Source organism: Gadus macrocephalus, chromosome 5 (assembly GCF_031168955.1).
Source record: "Gadus macrocephalus chromosome 5, ASM3116895v1".
Lineage (NCBI taxonomy): Eukaryota > Metazoa > Chordata > Actinopteri > Gadiformes > Gadidae > Gadus > Gadus macrocephalus.
Genome location: NC_082386.1, coordinates 13,818,223 through 13,842,704, shown reverse-complemented (window position 1 = coordinate 13,842,704; position 24,482 = coordinate 13,818,223). Strand labels below are relative to the sequence as shown.

Below are 24,482 nucleotides of genomic sequence, written 5' to 3'. Positions count from 1 at the left end.
ATCAAAAAAATCATTTTGAGTGCACCAGGACAGATATCCGGTGTTTTTTTTAGAGGCAGCCTTTCTAAGATGCTCTGCCAGTCTAACATCATACCGTGCTATAAGAGATCAAGGATACCCAGAAAATTTCCATTTCTAGGATTTCCTATCTGTGCATTTTGTCCCTGTGAAAAAGAGTTTCCCCGACGCACAATGTTGTTGGTAAGAACATATTTTTACTTAAAAACAGTCGAGTCACTTGCACAACTCAAGCCGCCTCTAAACTCTGGCCCTCTTAAGGAGCACCAGAAAGGGTGTGGCTCAATTAATCTATGAGCCACAGCTGCAGACTATTACAGGGCTAACAGCCAGACAGGAACACGTGAATCTTTTAAAACATGTTAACACAGTGAAGATGCCATTCACATCTTCACAGTCCCCCTTAGTGGCAGGTTTCTTTCTGCAAGGAAGAGTATGCAGTCGATCACTCGAGTCAACAGGCTCTCTGCAATTCGCTATCAATAGTTTTACCTAGGCATAAGCGGGATGCCAATTCTTTCCACATCAGATAAGCATTTATGTGGTAACCACTTGTTTCATGGTGCTTCAGTATCTTTGAAAGACACTGCCAGTTATTATACCCCACCACTCTAGTTTCACCAAAAAGCTTACATGCAAAACAATAGACTCTGTTAGAACTGTTGGAGTACAGTAACCAATAGAGGTGGGAAAAATAATCGATTCTTCGATGCATCGTAATACTGTGTAGAACGATTCAGTCTCGATTCAGATACGATAATAATCTTTTCTTTTTTTTTTGGGATTATTAAATTTTGGATTATTAACTGAGTTATAAAGTATCAACTTTATAACTCAGTTTTTACTGGGTCTATTTACATAAAACAAAGACTTGCATAGAGATTGAAGTAAAACAAAATAACCACAAACAAGTTCCTTTATTTTTCTTGTTATGATCCGTTATATTGTAGGCTCCATTCTGATCAGTACACAGTTGCAAGACAACAGTAGGCCTAACCTGTTGTTTTACTAGTAGTAGTTTTAGCTAACCTGTATATTTACAAGCCTCCTCTTGATACACTGACATAAAAACGACCTTCCCAATCTTTCTTTTTCTATGTTGTGACCCCGAGGGCTTTCTTCTCTGCCTCTCCATATTGAGGTACGTGTCATCAGATGACAATACGGTTCAAATGAAGACACTCTGGCGCTCACCTCCAGGGGCCGGTTGCACCAACTGGAGTTACGACCAGGCTTACGCCCAGTTGGTGCAACAACCGGCCCCAGGGCGTAGTCGAGGGGGCGGCCACTGGAGCGCCGTGTGGGGAGGAGGGGGGGAGGGAGGCGAAGGAGCGGGGGGGCGCCAACTCGCGAAAATGCCAACTCAAATAATTTTACTTCCATCGCTTTGGCGCCCCCTCTGGTTCGGCACCCCTATGCGCCGCATATAGTGCATACCCACTTTTTGCGCCACTGTGCGTGCGTGCGTGCGTGCGCGCGTGTGTTAAACTTATGGTGTATTTGTTCTACAAGTGTTGTGTGCTTTTTTTTAGAAATCTCATCTTTCCTAGACGCAATATCTGTTAAAGGAAATTGCCACGACAGTTGACCTGCGTGTTCATTGTTACATCATGGATACATCATCATTGTTACATAAGATGGCCAATAGTGATCCCAAGTTGAAGCAGCAGCGGGCCACCAGAATGCGGAGGAGGTGGCAATCATGAGGGGCAGGGTCATGAATATCGCAGGTAGCAAGTCCTCAACATCCTTTATTCCATCCCCCAGCGCATGGCAGCATTCATCGAGCGGAGAACAGCCGAGTACCATCATGCAGGGCAGGGTCATGCCTCCTCCCAGTGCGCTCCAGGACCTCAATTTGTATTCCAATACAAAAGTAATGTATTGAACCACTCCTTTTCCCTCTACAACCATAGACCCCAGCTCCATGCAGAGGGCCTATGCGGCCTTGGGGCTGCCCTACCTGCCCCGTTTACACCATCCCACTAATGGCCGCTGATGGCCGATGGACCACCGATGTGGAAGTCGGGGTGATTCGGGTGACATCGGGCTAAACATGTATGATCGGGTCAATTTATCGGGGTAGCATTTACACATACCCGGGGGTCTTTCCTGTGTTGAGGTTGCCGATATAAAGACGATAAAACACGATAAAGCGCGGAAGATTAACGAATATAGCCGATGTACCCCAGGAAAATTCCCGAACGACTTGCGATGTCTTACGTTATACTCCCGTTCTATTCCCGATTATAGCTGATAGCCCATAGCAACACCAGGTAACCGATTCTACCCCCATAGACCCAAAATTAACAAACATGTTCGTTCTTTGCCAATGTACATTATCACTCTCACTACATTATCACTCTCTCACTACATTTTCACTCTCCCACTACATTATCACTCTCACTACATTATTACTCTCTCACCACATTATCACTCTCCCATTGCATGATCACCCTCTCACTTAATTATCACTCTCACTTTCAGCATTATCACTTTCTCACTACATTATCACTCTCTCGCTACATTATCACCCTCTAACTAGATTATCACACTCCCGCTTCCCATTGAGAGCAGAATCCCGTTAATACTATACTTTATATTTAAATTAATTGATCTTACCCCTGAATGCTGTGTACAAAGCGTATCCCTCCAAAGATTATATATTAGCAGCCGACTGTTTAATATATATATATTTTTAAAAATAGAAAGAAAGAGTTACTATAAATATCACAGAGAAGGAGTAACAGGTGGTGCTCGTTAATGTAATGAGCGTTTAATTCTTTGAGCAGATCCGCCCCATGGCGTCCTGCTCTGCCTGCTCTGATGCGACTACACCTGTGAGGAACCTGTGCTGTTGTGAAAAGGGTTTCCTTGACAGAAGCAAAGGAAGGGGGGGCTCTTAACAGCGCATTTGATTGAGTGGATTCATTAACGGAGCTGACATTGAGTTGGACAGGAAGAATTCCTTCATTACCACCCGACTATTAGAGCCATTGTTCCAGCCAGCCTATAGTGTTTTATGGGCAATAGTCTCTAGAATCTTCAAATTTCTGAGTAATTATCCAGTGTAATGTATGTGGATTAATATAAATGGGTTGAACCACATTCATTTGAATATGGCCCTCATTAAATAATTACACACACACACACACACGAGATGCATCTATGTGTGTATATGTGTGTGTGTTATACTTACTCCAACATGCACACATATAGATGCTCGAAAAAATTATATATTTTCAGACTTAAAGCCCAGTATATAAATAATGTTGGAAGGTAAAACGTTAATATGAAAGCTCAAACACTGGGTTACAGATGTTATTCTGTAAACAACAGAATCACATTGCCAGTAAGAGAGAATCATTGAAGACGCTCAAGTTGGTTTTAGAGAGAGAGCCACGACATTGCGGAGGTTAGACCATAAATAAACACTATGACCAATATTATTAAAGTCCAAATGTAAGACACAATATTGTCATCCAAATTGAATTGCCATGCACAAAAATGTAAATGTTGAAAGGGGAATTATGTTTGGTGGAATTCCGAGTTGTGGGCAACAGGGGCCATTCTAGGGTCTGACTTTTCGGTGGGGCTCAATCCCAGGAAGCCACAGGGGTATATGAAGTATATAAAGTCCTGTCCAAGATTTTTTTATTCCACAACCTTTATTTTATTAGTTACAAAGCTGGCAGTGTCAGCTAAATAATGCAGTTAAAGTGATGAAAGGAAAAGAGACTGTTTGGATGAAGGAATAATCAATGGATGTGAACTGTCATAACAAATTTGCGGTATATTAAATTTCCTTTGTGTAAGATTCACTCAAAAATTACCATATTTCCCCCCTTTTTTTATTTACAGTTACTGAAACACATTGGTACAACATGTACTAGATTAATAATATGAGAAACAAACCACTATTTCGGGAGCCCTCCCTGAATTGAAATAGCCTACTATTGAGAACCTGCTAATATTTATTGATTTAGATTAATACAATTAGCAGAGATAACATCTGCAACAACTTAAAACAATTTCCAAGTTCAGTTTATTAACTCAATTTGTAACATTTAAACAAGACTGCTAAGTCTGTGTGAATCTCAAAACTGAGAAACAAGAGCAAATGATTCACTGGGGTATGCATTTAATGAAAAATATTTTTAAACAGTAAACATTGGTCACTTGTCAGCTTCATCAGCTTATTCCCTTGCAAAAAAAATAATATATGTTCATCTTTCAAGCATGAATAAAGACACCAAGTCCCTCTGTCATTGACTTTGTACGATCAAAATTCTTGTAAAACTTCTGACCCTTGGTAGGCCTATTATGTTTATTTAAAATGAAATAAGTAACTTATTAAAATAAATAGCACTCCCGTCTGCCGCTCGCGCGCAAAAAAAACCCGCTGCCATTATTTGATCAGCTGAGGGCGTATAAAGTATTCATTGCCATAACAACGTGAGCTAATCAACAAGTACAACATTACTTGTTGATTAGCTCAAGTTGTTATGGCAATGAATACGCCCTCAGCTGATAAAATAAAGCCAGCGTCTTTTTGGCACCCATGTCAACTTTTTCTGCTCCTTGCACCCAGGGCCGGCGATCGGCATAGGCGAGCTAGGCGTGACAAGCTAGGGCGACAAATGCGTTGGGGGCGCCCTCTGGTGGCGCCCTTAATTAAAAAATATATAAATTCAAATATACGACGCGAACGGAGAAGCGAGGGGGCGCGGGAGCAATTGTCAGGGCGGCCCGAAACCGTCACCTGTCCAGGGCGCAAGTTGATTTCGAGTCGCCTAGGGCTCCGAAACGGCCAGCGCCGGCCCTGCTTGCACCTTATCATGCTTATCATGCTACGCAGCATTGCAAGCCACAGCCGACTAAAACATGAAGCAATTCAAGAGAAGGCATAGATAGAATCGCATTGTGGTCAACTGTCATTGAATAGTCATCTGACAGATTATGTCAAGGTTTTAAAATTATTATTATTATCAGCTGGTCATCTTATAACAAAGCTGGAAATCGTGGATTTTCTGATAAAGACTAGCAAGCCTTTTTCACAGATAAAAAACAGCAGTTTTGTGTATGACTTTTTTCTGTGTTGTGATTGCAGCTCTGTTTGATTTATTTACATATGCTTGCTATATAACTGTATATGTTGTTTAGCCTGTAGTTATTTATTTATTATGCTTCATAGAACTAAAGGTGCTTTTATTTTACTTATAGAAACTGAAAGACATTACCGAGTATTTAAATAAACAAGGCTGAACATAATATAGTCTGAAGCAAGCTACGTCTCCTCGTCCTCCTCATTCCTTGCATTCTCATCGATGCACCATTCCTGGATGCTATTTAAACCTAATTGATCTAGCCCTCCTGCATTATCGCTAAAACAGTAATTATAATTAAAGCTAAATTTGCACATAAAAATGGCAAATTAGAAAAATGAAACGACATTTCGGCCCTTGGCATGGCATGTTTGACTAAATTTGGCCCTCTGGAAAAACTAATTGAGGAACCCTGGTGTACAGGATCCATTCTCTCATTGCTTGTGTAAGAAAAAAAGGTAGAATATTAGATTTGAGGACGAAATGATAGGGTGGGAGGTGGCAAGTTTTGGGTGGGCTTGAGCCCACCCAAAAAAGGTCTAGCTTCGCCACTGGTGGGCAAGAATAATATGGTTTCTGTGTGTATTCATTTAGATAAGTAATGTGTCGTTCCTCGGTGAGCATCGTCTCGTTCCAACCCGGTATCACGCCAAGGCGTAAAATAGAAACGCTGGTCCACATCGCAAGGCGGGTTAACACGCTTTCTTCTCCATTCGAAATGAATGGGGGAATAGCACCAACAGGGGGCGATACGTTCTCCTAGCATTTGGTGAAATTGTTACGTAGCCTATATTAATCTTTATTATCTGAATGGGAAATGCAATATTTTAGGACAGATACACCATTAAACGTGTTTCTAATGACATTTCTAGCGAGAAATTTAAATTTTCCTTGCATAATCTTCAGTCAGTGAATGTTTATGATATTTATTCATCTTTATTATCTGAATGGGAAATGCAATATTTTAGGACCGATTCACCGTTAAACGTGTTTCTAATAAAATTTCTAGCGAGAAATATACTTTTTACTTGCATAATCCTCAGTCAGTGATTGTGTCTAGTGTTTAGTTTTATAGTTATTTAGATTTTATTGGCTCGCTCGCATGTTTCAACGACGTCAGGTTGCTAAACTAGCAGCTCACGTGTTTCCTGCGTTTGTGTTATTAAACCGTTACTTTATGTAACTTTTAATGATATCATCTTGTTAGAAACACGTATTATCTGAGAGCCAACAGACCGCTTCATCGCAAACGCTACAGATCGATACCCTGACATTGTTTTAGTCTGAATGCAATTACAAAATTATTATTACTTGACTACAAAAAGAAGAACTTAGCAGATAAGAACAGCCGTCTAGTCCCCTGAGGGGTTATTTAATATTTTAGCAGGAGCTCCAGGCATTCTCTTATCCATATTGGCTAACACATGTGCAACTCCAGGCACCAAAACAACGCATGTTCCAGTTTCAATCACCTTTTGGTTTTCCATTAACGAAATGGCTTCTTCTGGAACCCCTCGAACCCGCTAAGAGAAGACATCTTAGCAAGTAGGATAGGGCTACTGGCTACTTTACTCTGCGTGTGGTTACTACTGCGTGTCTAGAATTCAGACTTTAAAGTCAGAACTATTTTTGGACTTTAGAATTCTGAGATTAAAGTCAGAATGCTGAGATAAATCAGAACTACGGGAACCAGTAAGGACCAACCTGAGCGATTTTTTTTCCCCTTATGCGTGGCCCTAATCCTCTTCCGTACATTCAGGAGTACGGGGGGGGGGGGGGCACATCAGACAGTACTCCACTTTATCCAACGTTCAGCAGATTAAACCTGTCGTTAACCTTATTGATTCTACTAATCCTGCATCAATAAACTAAATCAAAGTTGTCAGATTCACTGCTTAACTTATAGCGGGTGTCCTTACCGTACAAGTTGCACCTGGCCCATTTATTCATGAATTAGAAATACTTACTCCAGAAATGGTATACCCATCTGTGTCTGCTGAAAGCATTTTTAGGTTAATTTGACAAGATGCATATACAGGTCCTTCTCAAAAAATTAGCATATTGTGATAAAGTTCATTCTTTTCCATAATGTAATGATAAAAATTAAACTTTCATATATTTTAGATTCATTGCACACCAACTGAAATATTTCAGGTCTTTTATTGTTTTAATACTGATGATTTTGGCATACAGCTCATGAAAACCCAAAATTCCTATCTCAAAAAATTGGCATATTTCATCCGACCAATAAAAGAAAAGTGTTTTTAATACAAAAAAAGTCAACCTTCAAATAATTATGTTCAGTTATGCACTCAATACTTGGTCGGGAATCCTTTTGCAGAAATGACTGCTTCAATGCGGCGTGGCATGGAGGCAATCAGCCTGTGGCACTGCTGAGGTCTTATGGAGGCCCAGGATGCTTCGATAGCGGCCTTAAGCTCATCCAGAGTGTTGGGTCTTGCGTCTCTCAACTTTCTCTTCACAATATCCCACAGATTCTCTATGGGGTTCAGGTCAGGAGAGTTGGCAGGCCAATTGAGCACAGTAATACCATGGTCAGTAAACCATTTATCAGTGGTTTTGGCACTGTGAGCAGGTGCCAGGTCGTGCTGAAAAATGAAATCTTCATCTCCATAAAGCTTTTCAGCAGATGGAAGCATGAAGTGCTCCAAAATCTCCTGGTAGCTAGCTGCATTGACCCTGCCCTTGATAAAACACAGTGGACCAACACCAGCAGCTGACATGGCACCCCAGACCATCACTGACTGTGGGTACTTGACACTGGACTTCAGGCATTTTGGCATTTCCTTCTCCCCAGTCTTCCTCCAGACTCTGGCACCTTGATTTCCGAATGACATGCAAAATTTGCTTTCATCCAAAAAAAGTACTTTGGACCACTGAGCAACAGTCCAGTGCTGCTTCTCTGTAGCCCAGGTCAGGCGCTTCTGCCGCTGTTTCTGGTTCAAAAGTGGCTTGACCTGGGGAATGCGGCACCTGTAGCCCATTTCCTGCACACGCCTGTGCACGGTGGCTCTGGATGTTTCTACTCCAGACTCAGTCCACTGCTTCCGCAGGTCCCCCAAGGTCTGGAATCGGCCCTTCTCCACAATCTTCCTCAGGGTCCGGTCACCTCTTCTCGTCGTGCAGCGTTTTCTGCCACACTTTTTCCTTCCCACAGACTTCCCACTGAGGTGCCTTGATACGGCACTCTGGGAACAGCCTATTCGTTCAGAAATTTCTTTCTGTGTCTTACCCTCTTGCTTGAGGGTGTCAATGATGGCCTTCTGGACAGCAGTCAGGTCGGCAGTCTTACCCATGATTGCGGTTTTGAGTAATGAACCAGGCTGGGAGTTTTTAAAAGCCTCAGGAATCTTTTGCAGGTGTTTAGAGTTAATTCGTTGATTCAGATGATTAGGTTGATAGCTCGTTTAGAGAACCTTTTCATGATATGCTAATTTTTTGAGATAGGAATTTTGGGTTTTCATGAGCTGTATGCCAAAATCATCAGTATTAAAACAATAAAAGACCTGAAATATTTCAGTTGGTGTGCAATGAATCTAAAATATATGAAAGTTTAATTTTTATCATTACATTATGGAAAAGAATTAACTTTATCACAATATGCTAATTTTTTGAGAAGGACCTGTAGTTGTATTAGATGGCTGTGCTACAAACTAATAGAGGCCTGGCCATCACTATACCACAACTGTCCCAATACCAACAGCATTTTAGTCACTTCTAGTAAAATGCAATTAAGAAAGGAAATAGTCATAAATAGCTTTCAAATCAATTTTTATTTGGCAGACATCAAGTTATTTGATCCAATTCTCCCGAGGGAAACATGGAGCTTGTCAGGCAAATGTTTTCTCTAGACTTCCTATGAGCTTCCTGGTCATAGGGTGAGGTCAACACCTCCAGTAGTTCCGGTCTGGACGCCTGTTGATGAGGAAACAATACAATGAAACTAGGGCTGGAGCTCAGGGACCGAGCCTACACTGGAACAACCGTTCAGCAAAACTCAGGAATCAGATCCGATTCTCATCAAAGATAATCAGCTTTTAGCTAATGTCTTCATCATAGTCAAGCATGGAAGGATTAAGAGCAGAATACTGGGCATGACGGGCTCACCTGTGCCAGGGGACTTCCCACGGTCTTAAGGGACTGGAATGACCAACTCTTCCTGTAGAATAAAGTAAACCTTAGACAGCGAAGGAGATTTCAATAGTTTTCTTACGAATGTCTAGTCTCAGAACTTAGTATTTTTTTATTTTCAGAGTCAAAACTCAAACAAGGGGGATACAATGACATCACAGACGAACGTATAGGACAAAAGGAGCATGTTTTATACATTAAAATCAACTACCTGTCAGATGGTACAATCCAACCCCTTCAGCCATTCAGGGGGAACGGAATTTGTCGCAGGATCGGTTTTCATCCTCTTGCGGAAGGGCTGGACTTTACTGTAGGGGAACAGATTTAAGCATTAATTACTCCGTTAGCCATTATAAAGTCGTTATTGTATAGCCCATTATGTCTCAGATGGTAGTGCATGTTAAGTATCCTCATGGTAGTTAAACTCAAACTAATAACTGGAGAATCATCACAGACAGCAGGTACAGACCGCAAGCCAAGTACCATGAACACACCTTCAGTGGTACAAGTTGCCAGGTCTTGACGCTCCGTCCTTCAGTGGTACAAGTTGCCAGGTCTTGACGCCCCCAAACTAACAGGATACCCAGTATTGGCCAAGCGGTCGCAGAAGGAGTACAATCTTGAGGGCAGCCGAAGAAATGTCTTCCTATGTAGAAAAGCGAACAGATCAGACGAAGCAGGAGACGGCAACAAAACTACATTTTATGAATGGTGTCTCAGAACTTAGTATTTTTTTATTTTCAGAGTCAAAACTCAAACAAGGGGGATACAATGACATCACAGACCAACTTAACCAATCAAAAGGACCATGATTTATACGTTTAAATAAACTACCTGTCGAGAGGTACCATCCAACCCCTTCAGCCAATCAGGGGCAGCAGAAATGGTACGGTCCACGAGATTGGTTACATCCTCTTGCGGAGGAAAGGCTGGAACTTTACTGTCTGGGAACGGAGATGTAAGCATTTACTACACACTTGTAATTCATAAAGGAATGCTCCTTGTATAGCTCATCATGTCTCAGATGGTAGTGCATGTTAAGTATCCTCATGGTAGTTAAACTCAAACTAATAACTGGAGAATCATCACAGACAGCAGGTGCAGACTGCAAGAAAAGCACCATGAACACACCTTCAGTGGTACATGTTGCCTGGTCTTTCCACCCCGACGCAAACCAGCGGTGGCAGAAGTCGTAGAATCTTCAGGCCAGCCGAAGAAACTTCGTCCTCTGTAGAAAAGAGGAGACGTCAGACGGAGCAAGAGACCGTAAAAAATCTACATTTTATGAATGTTACGTCTCAGAACTTAGTATTTTTTTATTTTCAGAGTCAAAACTCAAACAAGGGGGATACAATGACATCACAGACTAAATCGTTATGAAGCCGAAACACAGACGCATAAGGACATTTACCTGGCGGAGTGGGGTCATCTAGGAGTGGGGGGCCCAACCACCAAGGGGGTCCTCTTTGTAGCAGAGCACCACCTTTGGAGGAAATCTAATTATTAATGAACAGAAGTAAACGCCGACTGAAAGCCCAGCAATGCTCCTGTCTCAGATGGTAGTGCATGTTAAGTATCCTCATGGTAGTTAAACTCAAAACTAATAACTGGAGAATCATCACTGACAAAGGAAGTCAACCACACAAACAAATCGATCCAAGCATGTACTCACTGGAGGAAGGTTGTCCGAGCAGGCCATCCCTTCAAACGACCATATTGTTGTCTGGAAAGAAAAAAAACTGTTGAAGGCAGTATCTCGCTCACTGGTTGAACTTTGAATTAAATTAAATACATACCGAGCTGACGTTTGGAAGCCCAGGTAGACGACAAGGTCCACCAACCCTGACCACCGCTGGCTTCATGACCAACATTAGAACACAGCTTTAGCTCATGACGCCTTACGAGTTCGAGTTTCTGACGCTCAAACGTCCTCTTGTGCCGAGGCTCAAACCTCGACACAAACGCTGCTGGAAGGCCGATAGAACTGGACAGGCGGAATACCACTCAAGTAATAATGGATGATTACATGGATTAGCCAAGAGCAATTTTGATAAGAATAAATAGTCGGAAATGTAATAAACAGTTGTCTATCTTTATTTTCCAGACGGGAACAGCTCAGACAAGGACTCCGTATTGTTTGAGAACATCTGTGTATTTAGAGATCTTGCTCTCCACGTTCTTGGCAGCCAGTTTTGTGAGCTTGATCGTGGTCTTCTTTGTGGCGTAGCGCAGCTTTGCCTTCTCTTTCCTCTTCTGCTCCAGCGTCGCTGTGATCGCCTGGTACTTCCAGCCGACCTCATGGGCCAAGCGCCCAAGAAGAGCGAACTGGAGGGCAAGACATCAGATTGTTACATAATGCAGCTTAAATCTATTCATTACAATGAAATGATTCAAGACCTTGCAGATTTTTGGTCCAATGCACTAGTTTGTCAATATTTTATTAATTAAATCACTAGAATACCCAACCCCCTTAATACTCTAGATAAACCTCAGCTCGACTCAGTAATCAGATCCGTTTCTCATCACTAGATCAGTACTAGGTTAAGTTCTCTTCATAGTCGAGCATGGAGGCACGTCCACTAACAGCAGTAACCCTTCCAGCTCCTCACCTTGCGAGTGGGCTTCAGGCGCACGATCTTCAGGGCGGCTGGAACGACCATTCGCTTCCTCTGTGGAAGAGAAACGAGCGGTCAGACACGAAGGAGATGCACCTAAACTAACTATCAGTGCCGTGTCTCAGAAAGTTGAATTATTTTATTTTCAGAGTCAAAACTCAAACAAGGGGGATAGATTTGCATCACAGACAACATGTGTACGCATAAGGAACCGGTCATGTAGACGTCCTAAAACAGGACCCACCTTGTCGTAGGGAGGGGGGATGCCGTCGAACACCTTCAGGCGATCCAGGGCTGCCTGTCCCCTCTTGGTTTTGTGGGGCAGCATGCCTGTTGGGGTAAGGAGTTTATAGCATGATGAGAAACAAGTGTCTGCTAGTCTTCAGCTCATTGACTTTCTCTGGACCAGCACATCATTCATCTCAACTCAGAAATCAGATCCATCAAGTTTATCCTCAATAGATCAGACTTGAGAAAGTGATCCTCATTGTCAAACACTATCTATCAAGTCCTGACTACTTTTCAAAGTAATACATCTTGCACAAGAGTAAAATTAAACTAGTTTAATAGCAATGTGCAAAGCCAAGTTGGAAAAGTGAGGTTATCAAGGTAACTTGTTGACAACCATTAAAAGGGAATAATCTGATCAACGGTATAAAATATCATCATACGATGTAAAAACTTTAACTAATTCAGGTATGTTGTCATTGATCGCTTGCAATAAACCTTAGTGCTTTCCAAATTGTTTATGCCCGGGAATAAGTGCAACTTAAAGACAATATTTTAGAACCAAATCATCTGAAGGAAAAGCCCCAAGTACCTCTGACGGTCCTCCAGAAGATCCTGCTAGGAGCCCTGAAGTGGTATGGCCCACGAGACGGGTTGGTGTTCATCCTCTTGCGGAGGAAAGCCAGGTACTTCACTGTGAAATAACATCAGCACATTAACACTCATTCTGGATTTACTGCAGGGATTCAAAACAGCTTATTGCGTCTCAGATGGTAGTGCATGTTACATATTCTCATGGTAGTTAAACTCAAAATTATTAACTGGAAAATCATCACCGACAAATCAAGTAATAATCAAATGGGCTATATGAATGCACTTACGTTTGTTACGGTAGAAGTTTCCCGAAATGTTGATGCCCTCACATCTCACCACGACCACTTTGTGCCCTGAAAAGAAGAATACACTTTACTTTGCATGTACAAATAAATATAAGAAAGCAGGTGACCAAGTCATTAGTCTCAAAAGCTACAGGATCTCTTAACTATAGCCATGTATAAAACGAGCAGATTCCCAGCAGAAGACTATCCCATGTTTAAACGAACACATACCCATCAGAAGCCTTTATATCCATGTTTAAACCAGCAGAAGCCTTTATATCCATGTTTAAACGAACACAAACCCAGCAGAAGCCTTTATATCCATGTTTAAACGAACACGTACCCAGAAGAAGCTGTTTCGCCACGATGGCAGAAAGTCTTCCAAGGAGATGGCCCCTGCCATCCAGGAGCAGAACCTGAACAAGAATGGACTTGGTTAGCTTTGGGTGGGTCTTTGATATCAACTGAATGACAGGACTGTTGAGTATTTTGTGTTTTAACTCAAACGCTTTCCACCATAACCGACGTGAAGCGCATCGCCCCACCGCTGCTAACTGAACTCACATGGAGCAGAAGGCATGTGGGACTGCCTGAGTTGTCATGGCTATAATGGGTACGAAAGTACGGAAAAAATAAAAGTAGGACCTCCGAATAAGAACGCCATTATTCTTCAAATGTAATGATCAAGTATTTGCAAAGCGCGTGTTCTGTTGCAAGCTGTATCCTCGTTGGCTAACGTTAGCCGCATGCAGCTAGGGAGTCGCCATGATGCTGCTTCGTTGATGAGCCACGGCATTACGTCTTATAATCATCCGAAATTACATGAGCGACCAAGACATAAAACACAGATTGACTCAAATGAGTTATCATTTCGATATAGACGCAAAACGAGTTCATAAGAATCAAATTTAAGGCACATTATTTAAAAAAGCTCTCTCGCCGTTACAGACCTTATTGAACCGGTCCGCCATGATGTGCGAAAAGAAAGACAGACGGGGTCGCCCGTCCTAAAAGGCACGGGTGGGCGGATGTGACGATATTTCTGTTCTTGCTTGTGGGCAAAATAAGGAGTAGTTTGTGTCACATTGCCACCTTTTGGATGAACGATAGAAAAACAAATATCCTCCTAACGCCCATTGGGCGTGTACTTTTGTAATGCAAATTTTGGCTATTAGGTATTTGTTACAATTAACTGAGGCCACTGATTTGAAAATGTGGTATTTAATAGTGCCGTTTCGTGTAATCTTGTTATACTTATTAAACAATGGTAGATATCATCAGAAAATGTCCGAATTATACTATTCAGATTCAGACTTTATTGTCATTGTGCAAACTTGTACAATGAAATTGGGATGGTGCTCACTACCCATAGTGCAAAATAAAGCAGTGCAAAAAGCAAAAATACAAACACAAACAACAGCAATAGGCACAATAAAGTGTCTTTTTTTTTAAAGTGTCCATACACCAGTACACTTTCAACAGCAGAGTGGTAAAAGGTCTGCAGCAGCTTTGTCCCCACCAGGCATTTCCTCAGCAGTCTTAGAAAAAATAGCCTCTGCTGAGCCTTTCCGACCACCGCAGCCGTGTTGGTGTGCCAGGTAAGGCCCTTACTGACCCGCACCCCCAGAAACTTGAAGGAGGAGACCCTCTCCACGCAGACCCCGTCTATCTGGAGTGGGGTGAGGTCACCTCTCGTCCCGCTCCAGTCAAATATCATCTCCTTGGTTTTGCTGGCGTTCAGCAAAAGGTTATTAGCTGAACACCAGGCTGTGAGCCTCTGGACTTCCTCCCTGTATGCTGTCTCGTCACCGTTGGAGATGAGCCCCATCACTGTAGTGTCATCCGCAAATTTGACGATGGCATTTGAGTGATGGGCGGGGACGCAGTCATGCGTGTAAAGAGAATACAGGAAGGGGCTCAGCACATAGCCCTGAGGGGAGCCCGTGCTGAGTGTCAGGGTGGAAGATGTTTGTGTCCCCATCCTCACTGTCTGTGGACGGTCCGTCAGGAAGCTGTAAATCCATTTACAGGTTGGGGCAGGGAAATCCAGGTCAGTCAGCTTCCGGATGAGAATGTTCGGCAAGATTCTCCAGCAATCAGAACACATTACCAATATGGAAACATCTATGTATGCTCTTGTAGTTAAAATGCAATGTCATCTAGATTATAATATAGATTTCTAGTATCTAGATTATACATCTATTTAATAAATACAAATATTATCAAGCATATTGTTTAAGGGCAATTCATCCATAGTTTAATGTATTTAGATTACAAAACACAACATACATGGTTTGACAACAAAAGTCAATGAAAAATAGTATTTACTCATTAGTCCGTAGCTATATTGTAATGAAGGCAAACCAATGTTTTAATAGATTCAAGAAATATATTTTTTAATAACTTTCAAGCATTTCAATTACATTCATCTCACCCTCAGAGGGTGAGCAGTGCATCATCAAAATTGTTTAAGGTATTTCCGGCGTGCCACGGATCACTGGAGGCTTCAGTCGTCGTGCTTCAGCATGCGGATCTTCCCCTTGTGCCGGTCGATTTCGCGCTGCATGCGCTCGATCTCCTTCTTGTGATGCTCGATCTCGTCCTGGTGGTGCTGCTTCAGAGCAGCCATCTGCTCCTGCTCCTTACGCCTGGGCAAAGATGGGGGACAAGTAAGCACTAGTTAGGTCTCGGTAGGACACAAAGTAAAATCCTACAAAAAGATACAAACACAAACCCTGAAGAAAGCGTTAAGTAATTCAGGTTGTTTGTATACTACTTAGTTCGGAGGAAAGAAATACGTTGAAGGGAATACTTTGGGCAGAACTCTCTTGATTGCCTCAGAATGTTGCATTAACCAAGAAAATGCGGAAAGATATTTAATAAATTGCTAGTTTGAAAAATGGACACCTACCTAAAATACAACTCCTCCTCTGCAGCCTGCTTCTTCCCCATGGCTCCCCCCGCCTCCCTGATGGAACCTCCAGCTCCTCCACCTTTCCCAGCGCCCCCACCCAGCGAGCCCATCTAGAGAAACAGAATACAAAGATCAGGCCTCCAGCTCCACCTGTCCATCTAGATACAAATAAGAGCGAGCTCCAAACTCATCCATTAACCAGGAAATTAGTGGTCTCTTTGAACGGTAGGGCTACAATTCGTTCAAGTGACACTTTGTGTTTATCTCTATTTTTCACGACTTTTCTGAGAAACAGGAAGCGGACATGTGACATTACAGGATCACGATAAGTATGTGAAATCACGACACATATCGCCAGCCCGGACCTCGAAGTACACACTTATTTTTTTTCATTTGACCGTATTTTATCCTTATCTACTTATTGCACTGTTGGTCAGAAATTAACGCAATTTCGATTCCACTATTTGTCTTGCACATCTTTTGGAATTGAAAATATAGCTGACTTTAAACTTTGAAGTATTCCGAGGGTCATCTTCAAGGTCAAAAATGCTATGGTGGTTCACTGGAAACCTCTGAAAGACTCCAACAGGTGTTACTTTAGACCTATGTCAGCCGACATGCTGTCACTCACTCAGCCGACATGACACATTTAATTTCCTGCATCGTCCATGAACGTCCCGATAGTCCGAACAAACTAATGTTATCGCCTTTCTTCTCACGTGTCCGACATTAGTCTCTTCCAGATAGATGTATATGTACATAGACGTGGTCAATTCATGACCATAATGTTGTTGGATGTTTATAATTTGGTCAACTGGAAAGGTTTTACCTGATGATCGGATGCACTTCTCAACTGTGAAACGATAATAGACCTGAGTCCAGGTCGCAGAAGACGAGCCATGCTGCCTCCTGACAACAGCGTGAGAGTTAGCCTACAAGGTATAAGGGTTAGATTCAGGGTATAAGGGTTAGGGTACCGGCCTGGGTATAAGGGTCAGACAACAGACTGCTGACCTTGTCTCTAAAACACAACACAAGACTGGACCATTATCTGCTGATAGAAGGGGGCTCAAATCTCATAATAAAGGTCAACAAACCAAGTAACTTTAATTTGAGTGTAAAGATATAATTGCACAAAATAGTTCATCATAATGAAAAAATAAATAAGGGACAATGGTACAAATTATAGATTGGCAAACTACGGCACAAAAGCCAGAATACATGAACAGTCACAACATGGTACGGTCTCACTTCGTTACGGTACGTTCTCTACGCGCTGTCAGCAGCGGGAGTCTGTGCGGTGAGCGACAGTAAGTAATTTCATCACCATATACAGGTCCTTCTCAAAAAATTAGCATATTGTGATAAAGTTCATTCTTTTCCATAATGTAATGATAAAAATTAAACTTTCATATATTTTAGATTCATTGCACACCAACTGAAATATTTCAGGTCTTTTATTGTTTTAATACTGATGATTTTGGCATACAGCTCATGAAAACCCAAAATTCCTATCTCAAAAAATTGGCATATTTCATCCGACCAATAAAAGAAAAGTGTTTTTAATACAAAAAAAGTCAACCTTCAAATAATTATGTTCAGTTATGCACTCAATACTTGGTCGGGAATCCTTTTGCAGAAATGACTGCTTCAATGCGGCGTGGCATGGAGGCAATCAGCCTGTGGCACTGCTGAGGTCTTATGGAGGCCCAGGATGCTTCGATAGCGGCCTTAAGCTCATCCAGAGTGTTGGGTCTTGCGTCTCTCAACTTTCTCTTCACAATATCCCACAGATTCTCTATGGGGTTCAGGTCAGGAGAGTTGGCAGGCCAATTGAGCACAGTAATACCATGGTCAGTAAACCATTTACCAGTGGTTTTGGCACTGTGAGCAGGTGCCAGGTCGTGCTGAAAAATGAAATCTTCATCTCCATAAAGCTTTTCAGCAGATGGAAGCATGAAGTGCTCCAAAATCTCCTGGTAGCTAGCTGCATTGACCCTGCCCTTGATAAAACACAGTGGACCAACACCAGCAGCTGACATGGCATCCCAGACCATCACTGACTGTGGGTACTTGACACTGGACTTCAGGCATTTTGGCATTTCCTTCTCCCCAGTCTTCCTCCAGACTCTGGCACCTTGATTTCCGAATGACATGCAAAATTTGCATTCATCCGAAAAAAGTACTTTGGACCACTGAGCAACAGTCCAGTGCTGCTTCTCTGTAGCCCAGGTCAGGCGCTTCTGCCGCTGTTTCTGGTTCAAAAGTGGCTTGACCTGGGGAATGCGGCACCTGTAGCCCATTTCCTGCACACGCCTGTGCACGGTGGCTCTGGATGTTTCTACTCCAGACTCAGTCCACTGCTTCCGCAGGTCCCCCAAGGTCTGGAATCGGCCCTTCTCCACAATCTTCCTCAGGGTCCGGTCACCTCTTCTTGTCGTGCAGCGTTTTCTGCCACACTTTTTCCTTCCCACAGACTTCCCACTGAGGTGCCTTGATACGGCACTCTGGGAACAGCCTATTCGTTCAGAAATTTCTTTCTGTGTCTTACCCTCTTGCTTGAGGGTGTCAATGATGGCCTTCTGGACAGCAGTCAGGTCGGCAGTCTTACCCATGATTGCGGTTTTGAGTAATGAACCAGGCTGGGAGTTTTTAAAAGCCTCAGGAATCTTTTGCAGGTGTTTAGAGTTAATTCGTTGATTCAGATGATTAGGTTAATAGCTCGTTTAGAGAACCTTTTCATGATATGCTAATTTTTTGAGATAGGAATTTGGGGTTTTCATGAGCTGTATGCCAAAATCATCAGTATTAAAACAATAAAAGACCTGAAATATTTCAGTTGGTGTGCAATGAATCTAAAATATATGAAAGTTTAATTTTTATCATTACATTATGGAAAATAATGAACTTTATCACAAAATGCAAATTTTTGGAGAAGGACCTGTACACGCGGACTGGAGCTTCTTTAAATCGTTTACTTTTTTACTTGACTTTGATTTGAGGCAAGACACAAATGTATATCTACATTTATGTCATACCGGATAAAGAAATAGTTGTGTTCCGGTATACCCACCATCGTTTCTGGAGACTACCCGTACACATTTTTTTTTTAATTGAGAAATTAGTGATAAAGTAATAACACGACTAACCCTGCAAAACTGAGATTTAAGTGATAATGTAATAACACTATGAAATGGCATCACAATCACAAGTTTGCATAGCCATCATGGTATTTGAAATTGTAACTAATATGCATCTCAAACTTTAATTGACTTAAATAAAACAAAGCTAATCAAAACAAAAGTAAATCTGCTTGGAATAATGGTATTTAAATTTGCGAAAAGAGTCTTCCGAAAGCCAAACATGGCTTCTTCTCACCCGGACACAGTATGTCAGGGTTTAACCCCAAAACAAAATAAACTCACTTTATAAAAACCAGACATATCCTAAGGAACATTTATTATGCCGATCATCAACATTACTTATTTACAGGCATTATTGGACCCTTATTAACAAGCAAGTGGATTTAACATGATCAAACAACCTCTTCCTTGTTGTAAAAACAAGTGTAAAAGAAAATAAGGGGAAAATAAGTTTTCGATGCATGCCGTTATGACGAGGGTTAAGTTATTAAAAGACGGTTTTTAGAGGCACTCAAGTTCTTCCACCATAACACAGAATCTACATCGTTCCTGTCAAGCTGGACTTGGATGCATTCCTTAATTAATTTGGTCTTACCAAGCAATGTTTTCATTTCAGGAACAACTTCACAATGGTTACAGTCAACAACATTGTCAGATTAGAAGCAACCAATCAAACCACACTTGTAGATCATTTTTTAATTCCGTGCCACAATTTTAGAATAAATTAATAGCAAAAGCAAGTAAAAAAAACAAGAAATCACAACTCAGAGTTAAAGTTGCAAATACACATTTGTAATAGATCACAATTTAATGCCATCTATCTTTTGGGGTGAGAACGTAAAACAATAAATCAAATTAAATGATAAAAGGAATGCTGTCCTATCCAAAATGAAAATAAGGAGGATAACCTTTGACCTGTGCTCGGTTTCTCCTAAGGAGGGCACTGTGTGTTTCACCTAGAGAAACAAAAGAGGCTTTCTGAGGAGATCCATGTGGCTGCAAAGGCTTTCGCTGTTTTGGTTTCGATAATTGAGTAGCGACTGAAGTTTAACTGAATAAAACAGAGAGGCAAAAGGAAAAGAACCAAAGGACACCAGGAGAGCCTGCTCTCAGTCCTGCTTCACGTTGCCCAGTGCCCGGAGGCGCTCCAGGAGGGGAGGATGGGAGTAGTGCCACATGGAGAACAACCAGTCAGCCACTGGGAAGCCCAGGTTGTCCTTATTGAGCTTGATGAGGGCAGAGTACAGCTGAGAGGCTTTGCCCATACCCAGTGCAAATGCATCGGCTTGGAACTCGAAGCGGCGGCTCAGGACCGTGAGGCAGAAGGACAGGAGCTGCAACGACAAGAGAGCTGTGAGTGACCCGCTGATGGGTAATGACAGGAAATCATGATGTGAGACAGCAAAGGCAACAGGAGCTCTGAATGACCCTCTGATGTAGGAATGCTGATTGAGCTTGGTCTGGCTATTGCCAGACCAAGCTCAATCCTAGATTGCACGTTGGTTTGGGGAAGCTGCTGTCATTTTATTCAGAACAAGCGGCGTGATCAATGGGCCTAGTTCACATTACTCTGTACGCAATTGGCTGCATACCGTCGCTTCCCTGTCGTCATTGTGTTAAACCAGCCAATAGCTCGCCGGGGGAAAAGCCAGCTTGGTGATTGGCTCCCGCAAAAACTTATGGGAAGCAGAAAGAAATGTATTGGTCTTCTACAGACCCTTAAGCTGGGTGAACTCAAATCGCCGGCAGAATGGGCGGGGCTACCCAGTCTACCTCTGATGGGTAATGACACCATGATGAGAGACAGCAAAGACAACAGGAGTTGTGAGTGACCCTCTGATTGGTAATGACATGAAGTCATGATGTGGGACAGCAAGGACAACAGGAGCTGTGAGTGACCCTCTGATTAGTAATGACATGAAGTCATGATGTGAGACAGCAAGGACAACCGGAGTTGTGAGTGACCCTCTGATTGGTAATGACATGAAGTCATGATGTGAGACAGCAAAGACAGCAGGAGCCCCCTAATGTCCCTGAGGGTGGGTAATGACATGACATCACGACATGTTGGGTTAGCGGGAAGCTTTGTATCGGAGCATTGCAGGCCACTATCCAACGGCAGAGCCCCCTTCAGATGCGGATGTCTCGAAAATAATGTGTGCACTGAACCTAAAACGGTAACCATAAATATGGGCCTCCTATCAGACACAATGTTTACCTCGTTGTACGGGGAGAAGATGAACTGGAAGATGATCATCAAGCCAATCAGTGTTGGCTGGCTGTCATTGAAACCAAAGGCGAGGAACAGCTCTCTGCGGCCAATCAGAACAGCAAAGAGGAAGAAGCACAGGAAGGAATTCATCTGCAGGAGGGAAACGGATAATGCTTTAATTAATTTGTATTTTAAGTAATGCAAAATAATTAGTCTTAGTTGAATCACATTTAATTAGTTCAGTATGTTACACAGTAGACACTACTACTACTACACTACTGTGAAATATCCGGAGGCTTCAAAGCCTGCAGCACATTCAAACCAAAGATAGTGGCCGGAAGCTTTGCTTGATCACAAACCTCCAATGTCAACCGAACTGAACTATGTTGCAGGATTATTTCACTAGTCTGCCCCCTCAAGAAATAGCTCGATACTTATATCCCTAAAACAAGATATATACATTTATCCCTAAAAAAGAAATTGCATTTTATTATGTTCTTCATGACAATATGAAAAATTGACATGAAATAATAAGAATAAGAATTAATATATATGTTTTGGTTGAAAGCTTACATGTGGATAACTGTGCCAAACTCTACCAAAATATCATACACTTCCTTTCCTAAATCCATGACCATTGGACGAATCAAGCCTTTGATCAGTAGAATTACACCCATGTACTGTAACAACTAAATAATCAATGCTAGATGACGTCCTTCTACAAGGTGATAATGAATGATAATGACTGAAAATGACTGGCGATGAGTTACCTGACTAATCACGATGTTCTTGACCGTGTGACCAAGCTTCCAGTGGCCTAACTCATGGCCCAGAACAGCAAGGATTTCAGGATTGTTGCATCCTTGCTTCTTGTTCTGTACAAAATAACCAACATTAAATAAGTTATTTAGCGTGTGGAAACACAACCAAACTGATGTCATTAGAAATAAAAGAATTAATTCAATAAATAGTGCCCAAATTTAGATGAGCATATTAAACAGACCTTAGGTTTGACTTTAGACTCGCTGGGCATGTCATTGCCCTCCGGGTCCGCTCCCTGGTCTCCGGCCTGGTTCAGAGGCGAGTAGTCCTCCAATAGGGTGTCAAACAGCACAATACGCTTGTTCTTGAAGAACCCGTAAAAGTAGGCATTGCTGTGTGAGGAACGTTTTGAACCTGAAACAAACAACCAGTTAAAGTCACATTGACGCCTGGTTTCCATTCATTTTAATATCTCTTTTGACTCTTCTTGTGATCAGTGAACAGTCAACAATTCCAGTGCATGGATCATCAATTATAATATTATATATTATAGATATATTTCTTGGGAAGGGGTTAGGTCAAAACAAGTGATTTGGATCGTATCCCCCTGTCAGCTCATTTCATTGTTTTGCTTGTGCAGTCGAACTGTTCATTTGGGGGTTTCTTTAACTTTTATTATATACACTTTGGTAAGGGGGAAGCTGATAGACTGGGTCATGGTGTCTTACCTTCTACTACATATACTTTGGTAAGGGGGAAGCTGATGGACTGGGACATGGTCTCGATGTCTGTCTTCAGCTCTCCCTCCGGCAGTGGAGTGAACTTGTCAAACAGGGGAGCGATGTAGTCCGCATAGATGGTGACCAGAACCTGAGGATGAGAGAGAACACGTAGAAGAGGTGCAGCAATTAGTCCCAGTAGAGGTCACACCAAACGGAGGACATGGTAGTAAACCAGGCGCACATTTCAAAACATATTCAAATCGAAAGCATGGAAAAGGAGGGATATCATCCTCCTGAAAACCCACTGACCAGGGAGACACACAGCGTGAAGAGCCAGGCGTAGATGAAGAAGAAGTCTCCACCGATCTTAATGATGTGGAGGAGCAGCGAGGTTACCGGGAGCAGGATGCACTGGGTCACAGCAAACTTCTTCACAGCGTCCTTCAGGAAGAATCCCAAAGTCTGGAGGCAGGTACAAATATAAACGGCCTATCCGCAATGGATAACATAGCAGCCTACAGGCAGTGGGAGTACAGTGGCATGTGCATGTTATGAAAACAAAAGTTGAGGAAAAGGTACCTGCTGATTGAAGCCATGTTTTTCCTCAATGATAAATGTGCTGTAAATACTCCAGGGAAGGCCGGTTACTGCACTGAACAGGGTGGCCAGGGTTAGAAAGACAAGGGACTGAGTTATCTCATACTCCGCACCAAACCCAAAGCGCCCTGAGACGGTCCCAGCGAGACTCCACAGGTAAGGGATTCCTCCCAGCACCAGGATCAGCTATTAAACAAAGACATTGCGATACAAACGTCTCAATAAATCGAACCAGGAGTAGGTACGTCAATTCTCGATTGTTGCTGGAGATTATCTGAATGTCGTACCGTCCCTTCAGTCTCCGAGTAGAGCCCCGACCAAAAACTGAAGTTGCTCTTGTCCAGCTGGTAAAGGCGAGACTTCTCAAATGTATCCGTGTCCATTATCTTCCCCAGCTCTTGTGGCACCTGAGTTGTGGACCTGTAGATCCTCCGCTGTAGAACCATCACACCTCACTTCATTAGTCACTGCCGCAGGGATCCGATACACTTTGATCACAGGCAAGTGGTTCCATTCAGATGAGCTCTATCGAGAACCGACCTTTGAATCGATCGATTACCAATACAAAATACTGCAAGTCTATATAGAGCTTATTCCGGGACAATATGTTAAGTAGCAGCTTTTATTGGTCATCAAGGCGTTTCTAAATAATTGGAGTTCACTACAGAGATTAATAATTGATTAATTAATATGAAGCTTTTACGAGGAACGTCTAACTAGTCTGAGGACTTACCTGTCTGTATGAAAGGTAAGCCTCCCATAGGTACACCGTCCACGAGAACCCCAGTACGGCCAAGAAGATCTGCTTCTCCACGGGCAGGGCCAGCATTGACTCCAGCATCTTTGATTTGATATTGATTAGTTGTATATTACTTATTAGATATCCAGCTGATTAGGCTAGCTTAACGAGCTAACGCTAGCAGGCTTGGTTGACAAGTTAACGGAAGTAGCTAAACCCGATTTTCCACTAGGTTCACACACTAATGTTTAAGTTAATAGACAAAAACCCTGTTTATATCGAAAGCCAGGAGCTGAAGAAAATGTTTCCACTAGGTCCCATACCAGTACACAGCTTCAATAAAGCCACTTCATTCAGGCAAGCTACAACTGAGTGTAACAAAGAATGGGGTTCTCAC

General features: G+C 42.3%; 3 protein-coding genes, 1 long non-coding RNA gene and 4 other non-coding genes across 8 annotated transcripts; all 8 read right to left on the bottom strand.

The window, feature by feature from the left end:
- Window positions 1-8,898: 8,898 nt before the first annotated feature.
- Window positions 8,899-10,385, bottom strand: LOC132458087 (uncharacterized). The gene is made up of 5 exons (XR_009525859.1): window positions 10,110-10,385; window positions 9,770-9,921; window positions 9,487-9,583; window positions 9,252-9,303; window positions 8,899-9,059 (listed from the first exon to the last, which is right to left on the bottom strand). It is a non-coding gene; the product is annotated as an uncharacterized LOC132458087 (long non-coding RNA).
- On the bottom strand, window positions 9,653-9,734 carry LOC132458345 (small nucleolar RNA Z195/SNORD33/SNORD32 family). Its single transcript, XR_009525898.1, has one exon. It is a non-coding gene; the product is annotated as a small nucleolar RNA Z195/SNORD33/SNORD32 family (small nucleolar RNA).
- On the bottom strand, window positions 10,290-10,371 carry LOC132458347 (small nucleolar RNA Z195/SNORD33/SNORD32 family). The gene has a single exon (XR_009525899.1). It is a non-coding gene; the product is annotated as a small nucleolar RNA Z195/SNORD33/SNORD32 family (small nucleolar RNA).
- Window positions 10,386-10,821: 436 nt separating the features above from the next.
- LOC132458344 (small nucleolar RNA Z195/SNORD33/SNORD32 family) lies at window positions 10,822-10,904 on the bottom strand. The gene has a single exon (XR_009525897.1). It is a non-coding gene; the product is annotated as a small nucleolar RNA Z195/SNORD33/SNORD32 family (small nucleolar RNA).
- Window positions 10,905-11,346: 442 nt separating this feature from the next.
- rpl13a (ribosomal protein L13a) lies at window positions 11,347-14,121 on the bottom strand. Its single transcript, XM_060052575.1, has 7 exons — window positions 13,947-14,121; window positions 13,340-13,412; window positions 13,000-13,065; window positions 12,711-12,812; window positions 12,135-12,220; window positions 11,885-11,944; window positions 11,347-11,600 (listed from the first exon to the last, which is right to left on the bottom strand). The coding sequence occupies exons 1-7, from the start codon at window positions 13,965-13,967 to the stop codon at window positions 11,391-11,393; spliced, it is 618 nt and encodes a 205-aa protein (XP_059908558.1). The 5' UTR covers window positions 13,968-14,121; the 3' UTR covers window positions 11,347-11,390.
- Window positions 12,879-12,961, bottom strand: LOC132458349 (small nucleolar RNA Z195/SNORD33/SNORD32 family). The gene has a single exon (XR_009525901.1). It is a non-coding gene; the product is annotated as a small nucleolar RNA Z195/SNORD33/SNORD32 family (small nucleolar RNA).
- A 1,106-nt stretch (window positions 14,122-15,227) lies between the features above and the next one.
- On the bottom strand, window positions 15,228-16,959 carry atp5if1b (ATP synthase inhibitory factor subunit 1b). The gene is made up of 3 exons (XM_060052579.1): window positions 16,740-16,959; window positions 15,908-16,020; window positions 15,228-15,644 (listed from the first exon to the last, which is right to left on the bottom strand). The coding sequence occupies exons 1-3, from the start codon at window positions 16,809-16,811 to the stop codon at window positions 15,503-15,505; spliced, it is 327 nt and encodes a 108-aa protein (XP_059908562.1). The 5' UTR covers window positions 16,812-16,959; the 3' UTR covers window positions 15,228-15,502.
- A 2,391-nt stretch (window positions 16,960-19,350) lies between these two features.
- On the bottom strand, window positions 19,351-24,475 carry zmpste24 (zinc metallopeptidase, STE24 homolog). Its single transcript, XM_060052572.1, has 9 exons — window positions 24,080-24,475; window positions 23,634-23,780; window positions 23,329-23,532; window positions 23,059-23,211; window positions 22,756-22,897; window positions 22,269-22,441; window positions 22,036-22,140; window positions 21,272-21,415; window positions 19,351-20,387 (listed from the first exon to the last, which is right to left on the bottom strand). The coding sequence occupies exons 1-9, from the start codon at window positions 24,185-24,187 to the stop codon at window positions 20,163-20,165; spliced, it is 1,401 nt and encodes a 466-aa protein (XP_059908555.1). The 5' UTR covers window positions 24,188-24,475; the 3' UTR covers window positions 19,351-20,162.
- Between the last annotated feature and the right edge of the window lie 7 nt (window positions 24,476-24,482).

Excerpts from the sequence above, each read along its gene's own strand:
- rpl13a (XM_060052575.1), bottom strand. The coding sequence starts at position 13,967 with ATGGCGGACCGGTTCAATAAG. Across the intron at positions 13,066-13,339 it reads GGCGAAACAGCTTCTTCTGG|GGCACAAAGTGGTCGTGGTG; the intron begins GTACGTGTTCGT and ends TCTTCTTTTCAG. Across the intron at positions 11,945-12,134 it reads TCCCCCCTCCCTACGACAAG|AGGAAGCGAATGGTCGTTCC; the intron begins GTGGGTCCTGTT and ends TCTCTTCCACAG.
- zmpste24 (XM_060052572.1), bottom strand. The coding sequence starts at position 24,187 with ATGCTGGAGTCAATGCTGGCCCTGCCCGTGGAGAAGCAGATCTTCTTG. Across the intron at positions 23,212-23,328 it reads AACATGGCTTCAATCAGCAG|ACTTTGGGATTCTTCCTGAA; the intron begins GTACCTTTTCCT and ends ACCTGCCTCCAG. Across the intron at positions 21,416-22,035 it reads AGAACATCGTGATTAGTCAG|ATGAATTCCTTCCTGTGCTT; the intron begins GTAACTCATCGC and ends TCCCTCCTGCAG.
- atp5if1b (XM_060052579.1), bottom strand. The coding sequence starts at position 16,811 with ATGGCTCGTCTTCTGCGACCTGGACTCAGGTCTATTATCGTTTCACAG. Across the intron at positions 16,021-16,739 it reads GAAGTGCATCCGATCATCAG|ATGGGCTCGCTGGGTGGGGG; the intron begins GTAAAACCTTTC and ends CTGTTTCTCTAG. Across the intron at positions 15,645-15,907 it reads GAGGAGGAGTTGTATTTTAG|GCGTAAGGAGCAGGAGCAGA; the intron begins GTAGGTGTCCAT and ends ATCTTTGCCCAG.